At 38.0% G+C, this 18948-nt stretch overlaps 1 protein-coding gene across 1 annotated transcript in view; it reads left to right on the forward strand.

Annotated features, from left to right (window-relative positions):
• The window catches only part of LOC150099915 (protein C-mannosyl-transferase DPY19L1-like), a 331158-nt gene that overhangs the window by 230377 nt on the left and 81833 nt on the right, over positions 1-18948 (forward strand). Inside the window, exon 10 of the mRNA XM_090403079.1 lies at positions 16496-16600. Within this exon, the coding sequence (XP_090259205.1) occupies positions 16496-16600 (105 nt within the window). The remainder of the gene's footprint in view (positions 1-16495; positions 16601-18948) is intronic.

Genomic DNA, 18948 nt, shown 5'->3' on the forward strand with positions numbered 1-18948 from the left:
GCTATGTGGCAAGTAAAAGGAAGAATAACCATGGAAAGATTACTTTAAAAAGTGTTGATGGTAGGGAAATTACAGAAGCAAATCAAATAGTTGAGTTGCTTAGCGATCATTTTGCAAAAGTGTACCATCCTGGTTATGATAGTGCAGTGTCAAATGTGTCATTGACTGATGAGAGTCTAGAGATAGACGAAATAGAGGTGCATAATATATTACAGAACCTTAATGCTAACACTGCCATTGGGTTAGATGGCATATCGGCCCATGTGTTACGAGAATGTGCAAGAGAATTAGCACCTCCTCTAACCAGTTAATTTAAGCCTCAAATCTTATTAAGTACCAATAGAGTAGAAAGAGGGGAAAATAATTCCACTGCACAAAGGAGGCTCTAAGACTGAGGTTGCAAATTATAGACCAATCAATATATCTGGAGTGGTGGTTAAGGTTTTGGAGAAATTGATAAAAATTAGAATTCAGGACTGGGTGGACAGCAATATGATACTTTTTAAGGGGCAGCATGGTTTTGCGAAAGGTAGGTCTTGCTTCAGTAACTTGCTTACTTTCTATAATAAAATAACAGTAGAGTTGGGTAAAGGAAATCCTTACTGAGTGATATTGCTGGACTTTGCAAAGGCATTTGACAAGATTCCACACAGAACTTTGTTGCATAAATAAGAGCAAATCTGAAGCTGGTGATTTGGATTAGAGGATGGTTGGTGGATAGACACCAAAGAGTGGTTTATGGAGGAGCTGAGTTCAGGAGAAAGCAAGTGACTAGTGGTGCCTCAAGGCTGAGTGCTTGGTCCTCTATTGTTTAATTTGATGTATTGGGAATATGTATTCCCAGTACATCAATGATATTGGGAATACATGCTTTGAAAGGAAATATTCACTTGTTTGCTGATGATGCAAAATTAGGAAGAGCGATAGTCTATTTAGATGATGTAGATATCTTGCAGGATGACTTAAATAGGCTGACGGCATGGACTAAGGTAAATGACTGTCAGTTTAATATGGCTAAGTGTAAGGTGATGCACTTAGGGAGGATGAGATCACATGCTGTTTACTATATTAACGGAACTGAACTGCAAGAAGTTGACGAAGCAAGGGACTTTGGAGTTATTGTAGACAGAGAACTTAAGTTTAAAGGGCATATTGTAAAGATTGCCAAAGCATCACATCAAATTACATGGTTATTGAAGAACACACTAACAAGCAGGGATAAGGAAGTTATTGTTCTACTTTATAAGGCATTAATAAGACCGCATTTGGACTATCGTTCACAGATCTGGTCACCTGGATTCTTGGAGATGAAGAAATGGTGGAGATGATTCAGAGGCGAGTTACAAAGATTGTTGCAGGTCTGTGGGATGTTTCCTATGAGGATAGATTGAAGATCTGTGGGCTCCAAAAACTAGCTGATGATGTAGGAGAGGAGATATGATAGACGCATATAAATTATTAAAGGGATTTTACAGGATTGATACTGATGACATTTTTAAGACCAGTGCAGGAAGGGAGAGAACGAGGGGCCATACCTGGAGATTATGTAAGAATGTGGTTAACAAGGCTAACAGACTACATTTTTTACTTGGAGGGTTGTTAAGGGGTGGAATGCGTTGCCAGAGGTGGTTGTGAATGAATTTAAGGAGAGGTATGATAGGTATTGTGTAAATAATGGTTAGTGTGTCAGTGTGGGGTCTCCCACGATGAGTCTTTTGACTCCATGGAGACACTGTTATAATAATAATAACTACAGGACATGTAATTATAACCACCTTAGGAAGTAACTTGAAGCTGTAATGTGACAGAATATTGCATGATAGATGGTCAAGGGATGTCTAAAGGAAGCAGTATCTGACTGTATACTTAAGGTCAGGAGGAAAAATCAGGAGATAGGTAGTATAAGTAGTATCATTAAAGAGAAGCTCCAAAAAAAAAAAAAAGTTACGGAAGGTATACAAGGAGAAAAATGATTTGTTAACTCATAAGTACTACAAGGCACAGGCAAGAAAAGGTTACCAGCGTGGTCAGGAAAGCAAAATCCAATTATGAGAGAACATTAACTGAGCAGGCCAAAGGCCCTTTGATATAACCTTCGCTATCTTTGTGTGATTAAAACTATAAATCATTAACATCCTCCTTCGATTCTAACTATTGACTTTCAACATAAATAATATTATTTTATGGCGTCTCCATGGAGGCTGGAGACTCATCGTGGGAGACCCAAATTAACTGTGATATACACAAATCCTATCATACCTCTCCCTGAATCTATTCACTATGAGGAAACTCGCAACCAATTTGGACAATCTATTTCACTATTTCTCTCCATGCAAAACATGTGTCCCCCCCCCCACCTTTACTAACCACACTCTTACACAACTTCCACAGATGGCCTCTAGTTCTCTGACTATTTGTCATATACTGAAAAATTTCACTTGCATCAATTTTATAAAACCCCTTTAATATCTTAAAAGTTTCTATCATATCCCCTGTTTTCTGCCTAAACTAAACTTTGTAATCCACAAACCTTCAACTATCCTCATAGAAAGTATTCCATAGACCTGTCACCATCTTGGTCAATCATCTCTGAATCCTCTCTACCACCTCCTGGTCCCCAAGAAACCCAGGTGAACAAATCTGTGCATACTAGTCAAGGTGTGGCTAAATCATAGTCTCATAATGAGGGATAATAACCTTCCAATCTTTACTTGTTAGAGTGTTTTTCAACATCCAAGTAATCCTTTGAGCTGTTTTATCAACTTTTGCAATATGCCTGCTGAACTGCAACTCTTATTATTATTATATTATTATTAAACAAGACCTCATGGAGTCAAAGACTCATCTAGGAGGTCCTTTTATCTCACACACATCTCATCATACCATGTCTTAAACACATTCAAACTCCTTGCAGACACAACACTCTCAGGCAAGGCATTCCAATCACTCACAACTCTGCACGAAAAAAATTTGCCTCTCACTGCCCTACTCACACCCTCTTTATACAGTTTCCAGGGATGACCTCTGATTCTCCCCTGATCTCCCACTATTCTCTGTAGAACTTCTCCACCATTGATCTTATAACAACCCCTTACCAACTTGTAGGTCTCTATCATATCTCCCCTCTTCCTTCTCTCCACTAGACTCTGCAAATTACATCTTTTCAATCTTTCCTCATACTCAACATTCCAGAGGTCAGAAACTACCTTAGTCAGTCGCCTTTGGACCCTTTCCAACATCTCTTCATCCTTCTGAAAACCAGATGACCAAATCTAGGCACAATAGTCCATGTGTGGCCTAATCAAAGCCTTATTCAATGGAACAAGAATCTCCTTACTTCTACACGTCAGTATCCTCCGCATCATTCCCAGAAGTCTTTGTGTTGTCTTCACAATTTTGGCAATGTGTTCCCTAAATTTTATATCCTTATCCACTATCACCCCCGGATCTCTTATTTCCTCTACTTCCAACAATATATTCTCACCAAGCATAAATTCTGCATCCCATCTTTGTTTTCCAAATTTTAAAACCTTACATTTTGCAACATTGAACTCACATCCCCATTTGCTTGCCCAATCACTCAATTTATTCAAGTCTTCTTGCAAGGCCACAACATCTTCACTACTCTTTATGGTTCGTCCCAACTTTGCATCATCTGCAAACAACTGAATATCTCCATCCAAATCTTCACCAATATCATTAATATACAAGTTAAATAGTAATGGCCTAAAACAGACCCCTGAGGCACTCCACTAGTGACTTTCCTTTTCCTGGATATTGCGCCCCCCCCATACACAACTTGTTGATACTTATCAGATAGCCAGTCTCCAATCCAATGCACTAAACTAATATCCAACCCCATCTGCTCTAGTTTGACTGTCAATTTATCATGAGGTACTCTATCAAAAGCTTTTGCGAAATCCAAGTATATTACTGTGTATCCTTTTCCTCTGTCCAAGGACGCAGTCACTTTATTGTAATAAGTAAGTAGATTACTAAAACATGACCTCCCTTTAGCAAATCCATGCTGTCCATCAAAGATTATACCATTGTTGTCAACCTAACTCTGGATCCTAGTTCTCACAAGCTTCTCCAACAACTTAACCACAACACCTGACACACAGATAGGCCTATAGTTTGATGCTTGAGTTCGATCACCTCCTTTATGAAGTGGCACAATCTTGCCCTCCTTCCACTCTTTAGGGACTTGACCAAGTGCAAGACTCGTATTATTAAAAAAATATGTCAAGGCAGGTGTCAACTCTCTGGCACATTCCTTCAGAATACACAGTGATATATTATCAAGTCCCACAGCCTTATTTACATCTAGTTTACTCAACTCCCCAAACACCTCTTGCTCACTTACAGTCAGTCGCTCCTACCCATCATCAACTGCCCTTAATCTCTCCATGAAGTCACATTCACAAGATTGAAAGATCTTTATGAGCTGCTCATTAAGTATCTCCACCACACATTCTGCAACATCTGTCTTTATACCATTTCCTCCAATCAATGTCATCCTTCCATAATCATTCTTTCTTTTGCTGGCTACATATCGAAAGAGCTCCCTAGGATTCTTTTTAGCTTGATTAGCTAACTGCTGTTCATACCTCTCTTTAGCTACTCTCACCAACCAAGTCACCCTCCTTGCCTGGTCTTTGTAGACCTCATGAAATTGGTTACTTCCACTTCTCTTATGCTGCCTCCACAATGCCCTTTTTCTCTGTATTGCATGCTTAATCTCTTTATTCATCCATCTCACACCTACCTTATTTAACCTTCTCACCCATGGTATACATTTAGACATTGCATCTACTAAGTAGTTTTTGAAAATCCCCCAAGCTGCATTGATCTCTTTTCCAGCTAACTCCCCATTCCATGCTACACCTGCAAGCTGTCTCCTGAGCTCTTCATAATCACCCCCCCCCCCCTGTAGTTCCACTTATACCCTTTTTTCACAGGGGTCCTAACACTGCTGGCAACCACCCAGGTAATCACCTCATGGTCACTTTCACGAACTGGTGGATGATTTGACACCTCATTGATAATTACATCCTCCGATGAGATGACCAAATCCAAGACCCTTAATCCTCATGTGCCCTCTGTTACATACTGTCTGAGGTAGTTATCCCTCAAAAACTCAAGAAACTCATTTTCTTTACTTCCAGTTGCTATCTATTGATTCCAGTCTATATTGCCATAATTAAAATCACCCATAATGATCACATTTTTCTTATTTGCTTGGCTTATTTGACTATACATTTCACTATCACCACCATCCACATTACCAGGTCTATAACAACATCCCACCAAGTATTTGATTCTATTCACCTCTATCTCACACCATACTGCCTCAAAATCACTGGCCCTATTTCCCTCTTGCATCTCTACCTTGTATGGACATAACTCTTTCTCTATCATCAACAGCACTCCCCCTCCCTTTTTACCCCTTCTATCCTCCCGAAACACATCATACCTTTCCATCTCTATTCCTGTCAGGATGTCGTCCTCATCTAACCATGTCTCCCTTATTCCGACAATCTCTGGGTGCACAGACGCAATTAGTGCAACCATTTCATCTGCCTTGTTTCTTATACTTCTAGCATTGGTATACAAACACAACAACTCATTTCTGGATCTACAGCTAGTTCCACTGATACCACTCACTCGATGTGATCTCTCCATGCTGGACTGGGGCTGTGTCCCTTTCTGCTTCTTCATTTTAGAACCCTTTGCAATTCCATCTGTTTCCTCTTGATCCCTGATCATCCCATTACTTTCCTGCCTACACATGCTCTCACATCCTCTTGGAGCATCCACCTTTCTCAAGCTGTGTATCCCTGTCCACCCTGAGCCTCCCTGTTTCCCTGCTCCTCTTGCACACCCATTCTCTCATTTTCTATACTCATACCACTCACTTCCCCATTCATTTCCACTTCTTCAATCTCTCCTGTCTTACTCTCCTGCTCTTCCACATCACTCCCCTCTCGATCTGATTCATTCTCTGTATTCACTTCTCTACTTTCCAGCAGCAGTCTCTCCAAGTGACTCACACCATAACCACTCAAATGCAGTCCATCGCTCCCATATAGCTCACTTCGTCCCTCAAACTCATTCGACACGGTAACAAATTGTACTCCCATCTCCTCACACATTTCAGCCAGAATATCATTCATAATCCTTGCTCTCCACCTCATTTCACCACAATCACACCTAGGAAACACCCTGACTACCCTTCCTGTCACACTATTCTCTTTTATCTTTCCAAGCAGTCCCCTGACAACTCTTTGTCCACCATTATCCCTAAGTCCCTAGCCTCATCAATTTCCTGCAATCCAACACCATCAATATGATATGCAGTATGCAACCTTTTCAACCTAAAGTGCATAACCTTACATTTTGTCACATTGACAGTCATTATCCTTTGCTCACAATGTGAATTTATTTAAATCGTCCTGCAGGATATCTACATCATCTTTATCAAGTATTTCTCTCCCCAGTTTTGCATTATCAGAAAACAACTGAATATCTCCTCTTAAATCTTTTCCTATGTCACTGATATATGAATTAAAGAATAGTGGCCCTATTACTGAACCTTGAGGTACTCCACTAGTCACTCTCAATCTCCTAGATTCAACTCTCCATTATATACTACTCTCTAGTGTCTATCAGCCACTCTCCTGTCCATGCTACTAGCCTCATATCCATTCCATTTTCTCCAGCTTTTGCAATAGTTTTCCATGTGGTATTGTATCAGATGCTTTGGCAAAGTCAAGCAGTGTCATGGTGTAGCCATTACTTTTATTCAATTCTGCTCTCACTTTATTATAAAATGTGACGAAGTAATTAAGACAGGACTTACCCTTTACAAAGCCATGCTACCTACTATAGAGTATAGAGCAGTGGTTCCCAACCTTTTTCCACTTGTGTACCTCTTTTAAACCCATTTCTATAAATTGTACCCCTTGTTTTTAAATATTGACATTTATTGTTCCATAACTAATGTTTTGCATTTTGTTTACTTTACTTGTTTTTCCTCCATTACTGGTTATTTTTTGTGTGCCCCTGAACAGCCCAGCACTTACCCCCGGGGGTATGTGTACCACCGGTTGGGAACCAGGGGCACACAAAAAATAATCAGTAATGGAGGAAAAACAAGTAAAGTAAACAAAATGCAAAACATTAGTTATGGAACAATAAATCCCTATCCACCCACTGTTGTATTTTACCTTTCACCAACTTTTCCCATACTTTAAAAACCACTCCTGATATATTAATCTTGGAGCCACATTTATGCAATGGCACTATTTTACCATCTTTCCCTCCCTTGGAACCTTGCCAGAGATGAGATTTAGATCGAACAACTGCATCAGAGGCAATGCCAGTTCTCTTGCACATTCACATAATACACGGGCTGATATGACATCAGATCCGAACTGCTGTGTTCATATTCATATTTTTTAATATGCTAAACAACTCTTGTTTATTTATCTCAATTTTGATATATATCTCTGTAACATCAGCAAACTGTAAAATCTACACCTGAATGATACACGTTTACAAAATGATGACTCAGCAATTGATCTATTTCTTTTGGCTCAGTCACCTTCTTACCATGAACATTGCTTAAAGTCGTTTACCATAGTCATTTTTCCTCTTACTTGGTGCATAACGAAAAAAACTTGTTTGAGTTTACTTTGGCCTGTTTAGCTAATTCTCTCTCACAATCCGATTTGGCCTTTCTTACCATACTAGTCACCCTTTCTTGCTTGCACTTTGTGCTGCTCATGAAGATGCTAATCACTTTTTGTATTTTTTATACTTCCTCCACAATGTTTTCTTTTTTTTTTTTTGCAGCTGCTGCTTTATATCCCTACTCATCCACTTAGTTCCAACTTGATTTATCATCCTGACCTTGAGTATGCAGTCTGATACTGCTAATCTCAAGCAAGCTCTGACCACTTGCTATGCACTACTGGCATTCTTTTGTTGCCATAGCTTCTCAAGCCATGGCAGTATTCCAAGATGACTCCTGAGTCTCTTGTAATCACCTGCCTTATAGTTAAACATAAACCCTTTCTTGACAGAGAATTCCACATAAATTCTCTATAAAGAGAACATGGGAAGCTGTAGTTCATGGCAACTTCCCAGAACAAGACCGCATGGTTCCCCCCCCCCCCTCTCCCCCTAATTGGGCCAGAATGTCTACCTTGGTTATGGATATATCTTCTGATGCTATTATCAGATCCAACACACTCAAATCCTTGTCCATTCTACTAACATGTTGTTTCATGTAATTATCCCTTAGCAATTGCATAAATCAGCCTACACTCATTGTGCTAATATGCTGATACATGGCATCTTCTTGTGGATCCCCTAGTCTATAGCAGCACCCAACAATGTATTTTGCCCTCTTTGCCTCTAACTCACACCAGATAGCCTCAAATGAACCATCTCCCTCAGACACCTAAAAAATTGCCACGGCGTTTGACGCACTACCATGGAAAATTATTACAAAAACTGGAGTAAATGGGAATGGATATGAGGCTAGTAGCATGGATAGGAGAGTTGCTGATAGACACCAGAGAGTAGTATATGGTGGGGAGTGGAATCTAGGAGAATGAGGGTGACTAGTGGAGTACCTCAGGGTTCAGTATTAGGGCCACTATATATTTTAATTCATATATCAGTGACATAGGAAAATATTTAAGAGGAGATATTCAGTTGTTTTCTGATAATGCAAAACTGGGAAGAGCAATAGTTCATAAAGGTGATGTAAATATCTTGCTGGATGATTTTAAATAAATTGGCATTGTGAGCAAAGGATAATGATAGTCAATGTGGCAAAATGTAAGGTTATGCACTTTAGGTTGAAAAGGTTGCATATTGCATATCATATTGATGGTATTGGCTTGCAGGAAATTGTGAGTTCCCTGATAGTGAATAGATTCAAGGAGAGGTATGATAGGATTTGTGTTGATCATAATTAATTTGTCTCCCCCACGATTAGTCTCCAGACTCCATGGAGATGTCATAAAATAATAATAATATTTATGTTGAAAGTCAATAGTTAGAATTGAAGGATGAAGGATGATGATGATGATGGCACAAGGATAGCAAAGGTCATACTGTGTCATATCAAAGGTTATAGCATTACATGAGGTAAAACAACCACAAATATCGATACCTCAGAGGGATTTGAGCCTGCAACATGTTTGTTTGAGAGTTGGTATGCTAATCACTCAGCCAACCAGGCTGGCAGGAAGATGGTTTAATATAAAAGCAGGTGTAAGATAAGGATGCATGCTATCTCCACACTTATTCATCATCTTTATCGATTGCGTTATGAAAGAAATTAGCATTAAACTTGATATTAGAATAAACTAAACTGAATTATTAATTGATATAGGACCTAACACAGAATGTCAGGGAAACTTAATTCTGATGGGAGTAATTGTGAGAATCTGTGTGTAAGAGCAATAATAACAACACCTCACTGTGTATTAAATACACGGTGAGGTGTTGTGTTAATGATGGGAATGGTTATTATTATTTATTATTATGGAAATGATTATGAAGAGAGAACGATTCTGTGTTCTGGTTTGGACCTATCAAGCAGTAATGATGTCTGCATAAGTAATGAACTAGGTAAGAAGAGAGAGAGATCTGCAAGTTGTTGAATTGTGTCATGCAGACTGCAGACAAGTGTATGCAAAACAGTATGCAGGTAATTTATTATATCTGTACATTGATGCTAGTAGTATCAGAAACAAAAAGTAGAGTTTGTTGCTTTGGTTAATATATTGGCACCTTGTGTTGTAGGTATTGAAACTTGGCTATCAGAAGCAGACATACTAACTGGTATTGAGTGCAAAGAGTACAGTATTTTTATGAAGGATAGATAGGAGAGGAGGGAGCATGCTGCTAATGATATCAAATGTCTTGAATCCAGTTAGAATTGAGACCTATGACTGCAATACTAGTAACAATTTTTCATGTGGCAGTGAGCTTGAAGCCATCTGGTGTGAGGTGGAGTCTAACAGGAATCTGTGTGTAAAAACAACACCTCACTGTGTATTAAATACATGGTGAGGTGTTGTTACAGATCTCGTGGATCAGTTGCTAGTTACAAAGAAATGCATCTGCAATAAATACAATGGATGCAAAAAGAATAATCATAATGTGAGATTTAATTATCCGAACATTGATTTGGATAGTTATGAAATCGCATGAGAAGAATGAAACTGAATTTACTGAGCTGGTGCGAGACAACTTCGTCAAGCAGCATGTGACAGAAGGAACGCGAGATCAAAGAATAAGTTAAGGGGATAAAAATCCCTTATCAACCTCGCCAGAAAAAAATAGCCGTTTGGCTTTTCTTCTTAGAGATCAAAGAATATTAGATCTGATTAAAGTGTCAGGGGGGGGGTTTCAGTTAAAGACATAAGTATTCTGTCTTCAGTTGGTGACACTGATCATGTGGTATTTACTTGGGAAGTAGCTAAGTTTGTGAATGTTCCATTCAGAAAAGGTTACATGTTGAACTACAAAGCAGGAAATTATGACCACTGAGGCGGGGGGTATGCTGGGTTCTGTGCTATGTTATCAGTTTATTGGATGGGATGCATATCAACAGTATGTGGGTAGTGTTTCAAAAGTACTTAAATGATATGATATTAGAATGTGTCCTGAGAGTTTGAAGAATAAATAAGTGAAATAGATGTATAATCTTATCAAGCAAGAGATTCATAAGAAAAGGCTGATGTGGAAGGAATACCCTTCCACATCTTTATAACGAAGATGTCCACTATGAAAATTATAAGCAGCAAACCAGAAGGTCACGACTGTGGTACATACTTAAAGCTAAGTCTGAGTATGAAAAACAGGCTCTGCAAGCTAAAGACAGTCCTAAAGCATTCTATCAATATGCTTCAAGTAAAAGAAAGAATAACTCTACTGCATGTGGGTGACTGATGCAGTAGTTATTCTTTCTTTCACTTAAATGATTTGGATTTGATTTGGATAGGTTAGGTTAGGTTGCTCATTGTTTGGATAGGTTAGACTGCTCATTGTTCGACTAATGAGCAGCCATTTTGCTAAAAGCTATCGACCTGGTATATGCAACATTGAACTCACCACCACTACCTGTTCACCATATGAGGAAACTTTTGTGGATGAAGAGGAAGTACTAGCTCTGTTGCACAAACTGAATAAGAGTTCTACAGTAGGAACTAATGGGTTATCAGCACAGATGTTAAAAGTGAGTTTGGCTGAGCAGGCTATATAATTTGGGCAAGCTCCAAAGATGATGCACTGTCGAAATGGCTCCCACCCTATTCTCCCACCCCTGATCTTATCCCATAATATCCTTCTCCTTCCCCAAAAATTTCAATGTTCACCCCCATCCTGAAGTATTCTCTGCCCACCTTTAATAATTTAAAAAATATTTAAAAAAATGTTTTTCAAAAAAGTTCACTCACCTCTTGCCTCACCAATAATTCTCTCACATCTCTCAAACCCCACTTTTCTGACCCCCCCCCCTTCCATTCGGTCATACTTCCTTCCTTCAACAATGAATGTACATCACCATATGCTGGGATGCCGCTGAAAAAAAGAAGACAGCCAGCAACATCCCACAAAGGTATATCCGTTTTTTTTTCTTCCTATATATTCTTCATATATTTGTCCATATAAAATATCAGTAATGCCCTAAAATTTGAGTAAAAAGCCAATGACATTATAAAAAAAAAGGGGGGGGGGTACTCCTAAACAAAAATAGACTTAAATAGCCATAAAAATAATATAACATGGAAAATTTCCCAGAAATAATACCTATATAATTTGGGGATCTGAATAGCAGAGTAGGAAATGATTGTCAGACATACAAAAATATTTTGGGAAAATTTGGAGAAAAGAGCAAAGCTAATAATAATGGCAAATATCTGTTGGATTTCTGCTCAGGACATGGACTGGTTATTACAAACACCATGTTCCAACATAAAAATGTGCACAAATTCACATGGAGAGAAGAGGCAAGGAATAAGAAAAGTCTCATTGACTATGATATTATTGATAGTGATGTTTTCTCCCTGGTGCAGGACACCAGAATGTACAGAGAATTTGAAATTGGAAGTGATCACTATTTAGTCTCTTGAGCAGGGTAAAATTGAATTTCATATTGAAAAGAATAACATGTAAGAAAGTTTTAAAGCGAATAAAAGTTGAGCAGGTCTCAGATGTGAACTGTAGACTAACATACACAAAGATTATTGAAGAAAAAATTAAAGCGTTTGAGAACAGGAGCCAAACCTTGGAGATTCAGTGACAAGCCTTGAAGAAAACCCTGATTGATTCGGCCAGAGAGGCATGTGGTGATGTTGTCTGCAAGGATAGAAAAATCAGGACGACCTCCATGGTGGACACAGGAAGTTAAAGAGGCAGTGAAGTAAAAGTAGAAATCATATCAAAAGTTCCTGGCAAATAAATCAGCTTTTGCTCTTAGAGAATACAGACAAATGTAAGAAAGCGAAACACTGTGTAAAACTAGCTAAACAAAAGTCATGGGAGGACTTTGGTAAGAATATAGAAAATAAATATCAAGAAGGTGGTAAGATATTCTGGAGGTTCTTGAAGAAGCTTGGAAATGGAGGAAAGAGTGCTGTAAAACGAGTTAGAGATGATAAAGCTGACATGAAAACAGGAGAAAAAGATATCCTTGAGGTATGGAGTAATTACTTTGAAAAATTGCTAAATGAAACAAGCAGTGATAGCACATTGGTAAAAAAAACACTCAACAGGCATACAATCAGGAATACATATCCATACTTGAAATAGAAAAAGCCATCAAAGGCTTGAAATGTGAAAAGGCAGCAGGAGTAGATGATATTTGACCAGAAATGATGAAGTATAGTGGTATAAAAGTCTTACAGTGGCTGCACTGCATAGTACAGAAAGCCTGGATAGAGGGACGAATTCCCAATGATTGAAGTAGAGCTGTAATAGTGCCCATATATAAAAAGGGAAATAAAACTGAATGTGAGAATTACAGAGGTATTTCCCTACTGAGTGTTCCTGGCAAGATCTATGCAAGTATACTTGAGAAACGGTTGAGAAGAATTGTGGAAGAAAAGCTTGGTGAAGAACAAGCTGGATTCAGGCCAAATAGAGGCTGTCAGGATCAGATCTTCACTTTACGACAAATAGTCGAGAAAGCATGGGAATATAACAGAGATCTGTATTTAAGTTTTGTCGATTTGGAAAAGGCATATGACAAGGTGCCAAGAGAGAAGCTATTCAATATGTTACAGTTATAAGGTGTCAGTGGGGCATTATATCAAGCAATACTTAGTGTTTATTTGAGTTGTAAGTCAGCAGCTAGAATTGAAGGAAGATCAGGAAGATGGTCTAATCTGGTGTGAGATAAGGATGTACATTATCCCCTCTGTTATTCATTATCTATATGGATCACATTATGAAGGAAAGTGGTATTAAACATGATATCAGAATTGGAGATGTTAATGTCAGCTCTTTGCTTTATGCGGACGATGTTATACTTCTAAATAAAAACGTTGCAAGTTTGCAAGATTCACGTGACTAAATTGAATAACTGTTGTAATAGATATGGTATGAAGGTCAGCATTAAAAAGACAATGAAAATAGGTAGAATTGTTGAAAATGTCAACTGTGTCGTGAATGGGGAACCTGTGGAATAAGTAAAACATTTCAGCTATTTAGGCACGATTTTTAGTGGAGATGGTAAATTAAATATAGAAACAGACAACAGAATTAACAAAGCTGGTATGGTAGGAAGTCAGCTGAATAAATTCATATGGAATAGAGAAATTAGTCGGAACACTAAATTAGCTGTATACAAGACAGTGTTCAAGCCAGTTTTAACTTATGGATCTGAGAGCTGTGTCAGAAGTAAAATGCTTGACCAAAGACTAGAGACCACAGATATAATCCTGAGAGAGATTAGAGGCATGAACAGATGGCATCAATGGCAATATCATATTAAAAACGAGGATATTAGGAAAGAACTTGACATTGTCAGCATCCAGGAGTACATTAGCAGAGCTAATCTCAGGTGGTATGGTCACTTGAACAGAATGGGAGAGGAAAGATTAGCAAAACAAGTGTTCTCTGCCAGGTTGGTAGGAAAGCGACTCAGAGGAAGACCAAGATATAGGTCGATTGATACAGTACAAAGTGCCTTAGATGATAGAAATATAAGATCTGATAATGTTGGAGTCTTGACAAGTAACAGACTGATTTGGAGAAAAATTGTAGATAGGAAGTTAGTAATGATGTAAATTTTTCATGTAGTACTATTATATCCTGTACACCCCTTGAGGGTACGTCAGGAATTTGATGATGATGATGAGATCTGGAAAAGGCATATGACAAGATACCAAGAGGAAAGCTGTTCACAATGCTACAGTTATATGATGTAATTGGGATGTTATATTGAGCCTATATATGAGTTGTGAGTCTACAGTTAGAATTGAAAGAGAAAGAGAAAGGTGATTTGTTGTTAAATCAGGTGAGAGACATAGGTGCCCATTATCTTTAATCTATTGATGACAGTTACACTATGAAGGAAACATTGAGCCTGATATCGAAATTGGAGATATTCAGTTCAGCTCTTTATGCAGGTGATGTTGTACTGTTAAATAAATCCAGTAAAAATCTACAGGAGATCAGCAATAAAAAAATAATGACTATGACAATATGCGGGAACACTGAAAATGTCAACTGCATCCTGGATGACCATATAGAACAAGTAAACAGTTCAGCTTATTTTGGCAGTTTTTAGTGAAGATGTCAAATTAAATATGAAAATAGACAAAACAGAATTAGCATCTGGTAAGGTGGGAAGTCAGTTGATTAAATTTATATGGATAAAAAAGAAATTAATTAATAATACTAAATTAGCTGTATACACATTCAAACCTATTTTAGCATATTGATCTGGGAACTGGATCAGAAAGAAAACATTGATCAAACACTGGAGACCATAGATATGAGAGTTCTGAGAAAGATTAGAGGAGTGAACAGATGTCACCAGTGTCATAATCATAATAAAATCATGGATATTAGAATGAATTTGACATAGCATTCAGAAGGTGAGTAAAGCTAATGTCTGGTGGTATGGTCACTTTAACAGAATGGGATTGGAAAGGTTAACAAAACAAGTATTTTGCCATGATATCAAGAAAAAAGAACCAAAGGAAGATCAAGAACCATGTGGATTGATACAGTAATAAGTGCTTTAGAAATGCAAATATATGATTTGACATTATTGGTGAGCTGTCAGATAACAGGTTAATTGGGAGGTAAATTGTCAATAGGAAGTTAGTAATGATGTAAACTTTTCACCTTTATTGTCATAATAATCTGACACGCTCTTCCCAGGAGTACACACAAGGAGTTTGATGATGATGAGAAAATCTCTACCATGTTCATGTGAGACTGGCTAACTCACCTTCAGTTAAAAAAGCCTTTTATTCTAAAATAAAATGTTCTTTACATTAATGACAAGAATCACTAAGACTGAGTCTTATATATATATATATATATATATATCCAATGATATTGTTTTGCCATCCTTCTATGTGTGCTATGGTGACACTGAAGAATACTACTTTCATTGCATGTAGGAATTGGGATGAGAGCGTATGTATGTATCTATCTGTGTGAACTGTCTATCTTGTGTAATCCTTTAGGTCTCTTGAACATCTCTGCTACACAGCTTGATTATAAGGCAAATATTACACACATACAAACACATTCACCAAAGATAAAAACACTACTTCCCCCACGAGGTCTCTGAAGATGTGCTGTCGAAATGGCTCACATTCCATTACTCCCACCCCTGATCTTATCCCATGATATCCTTCCCCAAAAAAATTTCTATCTTTCACTTCCTTCCCAAAGAATTCTCTGCTCACCTTTTAAAAAAACCCAGGTTTTTTTTTTTTTAATTCACATACCTCTGGCCTTGCCAATAATTCTTCCACATCTCTCTCTATCCCCACATTTCTAACCCCCTCCCTCCTTTCAATCATACTTCAACAGCAGATAAATGTATATCGCCATATGCTGGATGCCACTGAATGAGAATACAACCAGCAACATCCTATAATGGTATGTCCAAATTATTCTTCCTATATATTTTCATATATCTGTCTTTAAAACATCAGTAATGCCCTAAAAATCGAGTAAAAATCCAATGACATTATAAAAAGGGGTACTCCTAAACAAAGGCTAAATAGCCATAAAAATAATAATAAAGCAAATATTCTGTATACTCAGCCACCCATGTATGGTGTAGTTAAACCTATTGAAATTATCATTGTGATTAAAGTTATTCTTATAAAACAGTTTTTTTAGCATTATTGGGATGCATAGTTTTGTTTAAATTATATATGGTTAAATATATTTTTTATATCCAGTATATAATTTTTTTTATTATAAAATCTATTTTCCTTTTCAGTTTGCTCAATTTGCCCTTCTTACACAAACTTTGTCAGTGTTTGCAATATATATGCTTGGTTTCATTCCTTCTGTAGCTTTACAGCGAATTCTTAAAGGACAAATGGTAAATATATATATATATATTTTTTTTTTTTTTTAAATTTATTTTTTAAGTTTTTTATGCAATCACTCTTGTTTTCTTATGTTGCTGACTATTCAAATGAAATGCTACAATAGCTCATTAATTTTATATTATTATTATTATTATTATTATTATTGTGGGAGGTCCTTCCTAAGAACATAAAGTATGTCAAGACTCATCGAGGGGAGGTTCCCCCCTAAGAAACACAAAGTCTATCATACCACTCCTTAAACTCACTGACCATTCTGGCCCTCACCACTCTATCAGGTAATGCATTCCACGGCTCAGCCACCCTCCATGCAAAGAAACCACTCCTCACCCTCTTGTTCACAGTTTCCTTTCGTAACTTCCAGGGATGGCCTCTTGTTATCCCTCCTTCCCGCTGTTCAACCAAGTGAAAGAACTCCCAAGCATTGACCCTGTAACCACCTCTCACCAGTTTAAAAGTCTCAATCACATCACCTCTCCTTCTTCTATCTGCCAAACTCTGCAGTCCACATTCCCTCAGCCGATTCTCATAACTATCCTTGTACAGTCCTGAGACCATCTTTGTCATCCGTCTTTGTATCTTTTCCACAGTTAATTTATCCCCTTCAAATCCTGGGGACCAAATCTGAGAACAATAATCCAAGTGTGGTCTGATCAGAGACTTATACAACGGAATGATAACCCTTTTATCTCTGCAGGTCAGTGTCCTTCTCATAATTGCAGCAATCCTCTGTGTTACCTTCACCACCTTTGCAATATGTCCCCTAAACTTCAGGTTTCTATCAATCATCAACCCCAGATCTCTTGTCTCCCCCAACTTCCTCTAGTATAACTCCTCCCGTAGAGTATGCAGCATCCCATCGATGTTTCCCAAACCTCAAGACCTTACATTTTGCTGCACAACTGAAACCCCCATTCATTTGCCCATCTATCTAGCTTATTCAAATCCTCTTGCAGGGCTACCACATCTGCACTATTACTAATAATCCTTCCCAGCTTCGCATCATCTGCAAACAACTGAATATCCCTTGCAATCCACTGGCAATGTTATTGATATAAAGGTAAAACAATATAGGTCCTAGTACTGAGCCCTGTGGGACCCCACTTGTAACCCTCTGCCTCCTGGAAACTGCTCCACCATACACAACTCTCTGATACCTATCAGACAGCCAATCCTGAATCCAGTTGACCAATCTGACATCCAGACCCATGTGTTGCAACTTAAATATCAGCTTATCATGTGGCACCCTGTCAAATGCCTTTGCTAAGTCTAAGAAAATTGCAGTATATGCCTTTCCCCCATTTAATGTTCTTGTAACTTTATTATAAAAGGCTAGCATATTGCTAAAACAAGAGTGCCCTTTCACAAATCCATGTTGACTCTCACAGATAACATTACCCTCATCTGCCCAGTGCTGTATATATGTATTTGAAAAGATATATTCTTTATGGTATTATCACAAGATTTTTTTTCTCCCTATTAAAATTTAATTGATAATGGATGTGGACAATGAAACTTATTTGTGACTATGGTACCACAGATTCTTCAGAAGAAGTGGAGGGTGAGGTCAGTTAAGGGTCAAAAGGGAGGATCCACATTGCCTTTCAGAAATGCGGAGAACTGATGAAGCTTATGACCTAATTCTGTTCCCATCTTTATGTGATGAGTCCTGTTAGTAGGTACTGAACTATTGGGGACTGAAAGAATGAAGATGGGCTGGCAATTTGGAACTTCACTGACCAAATTGTACCCTCTATTGGCTTAAACCACAAATTCATATGATGGTACAACATGTTGAAATTTCATGCTGGCTGGTTAAACAAGATCCCTGCTATTTTCATCAGGGAACCAGAGCAAACAGCGAAAATTCAGCTACTGGAACAAGCTCCAACTCAACATCTAGAAAAAGGAGAAGTGAAGTGAAGATGGGAACCATCAATATCTTCTTCTCTTCCGTCTAAGACAGGTTGAGTCTTCCCTTCAGCAGGCTCTTCCAGTCTTCTTTATTCCTTGCTGTTTGAAAAAAGTTCCTTATATGTTCTGCATCCTGAGATGTTCTTTATTAATTTCAGCCAGGTGATTCTTAGTCTTCTGGGTCTTCTTTTTTTCAGTTGGAAAAGTATTGATTAGGACGTTAGGAAGTCTGTCTGCGTCCATACATACAGTGTGGCCAAACCATCTCTGTTGTTGTTTTCTAATTTTTTCTGTTATTGTCTTTTTATACAATAATTCTTGTCTGACTGTGCTGTTTGTTTTCTTTTCTATCCAGCTTGTTCTATTTATTTTTCTTAAGCATTTCATTTCAAATGCCAGCAGTTTTTTCTCCTCTCTTTTCTTAATT

This window comes from Typopeltis vanoorti, chromosome 13 (assembly GCF_054136105.1).
Source record: "Typopeltis vanoorti isolate ZY-2024b chromosome 13, IOZ_Tvanoo_1.0, whole genome shotgun sequence".
Classification (NCBI taxonomy): Eukaryota; Metazoa; Arthropoda; class Arachnida; order Uropygi; family Thelyphonidae; genus Typopeltis; species Typopeltis vanoorti.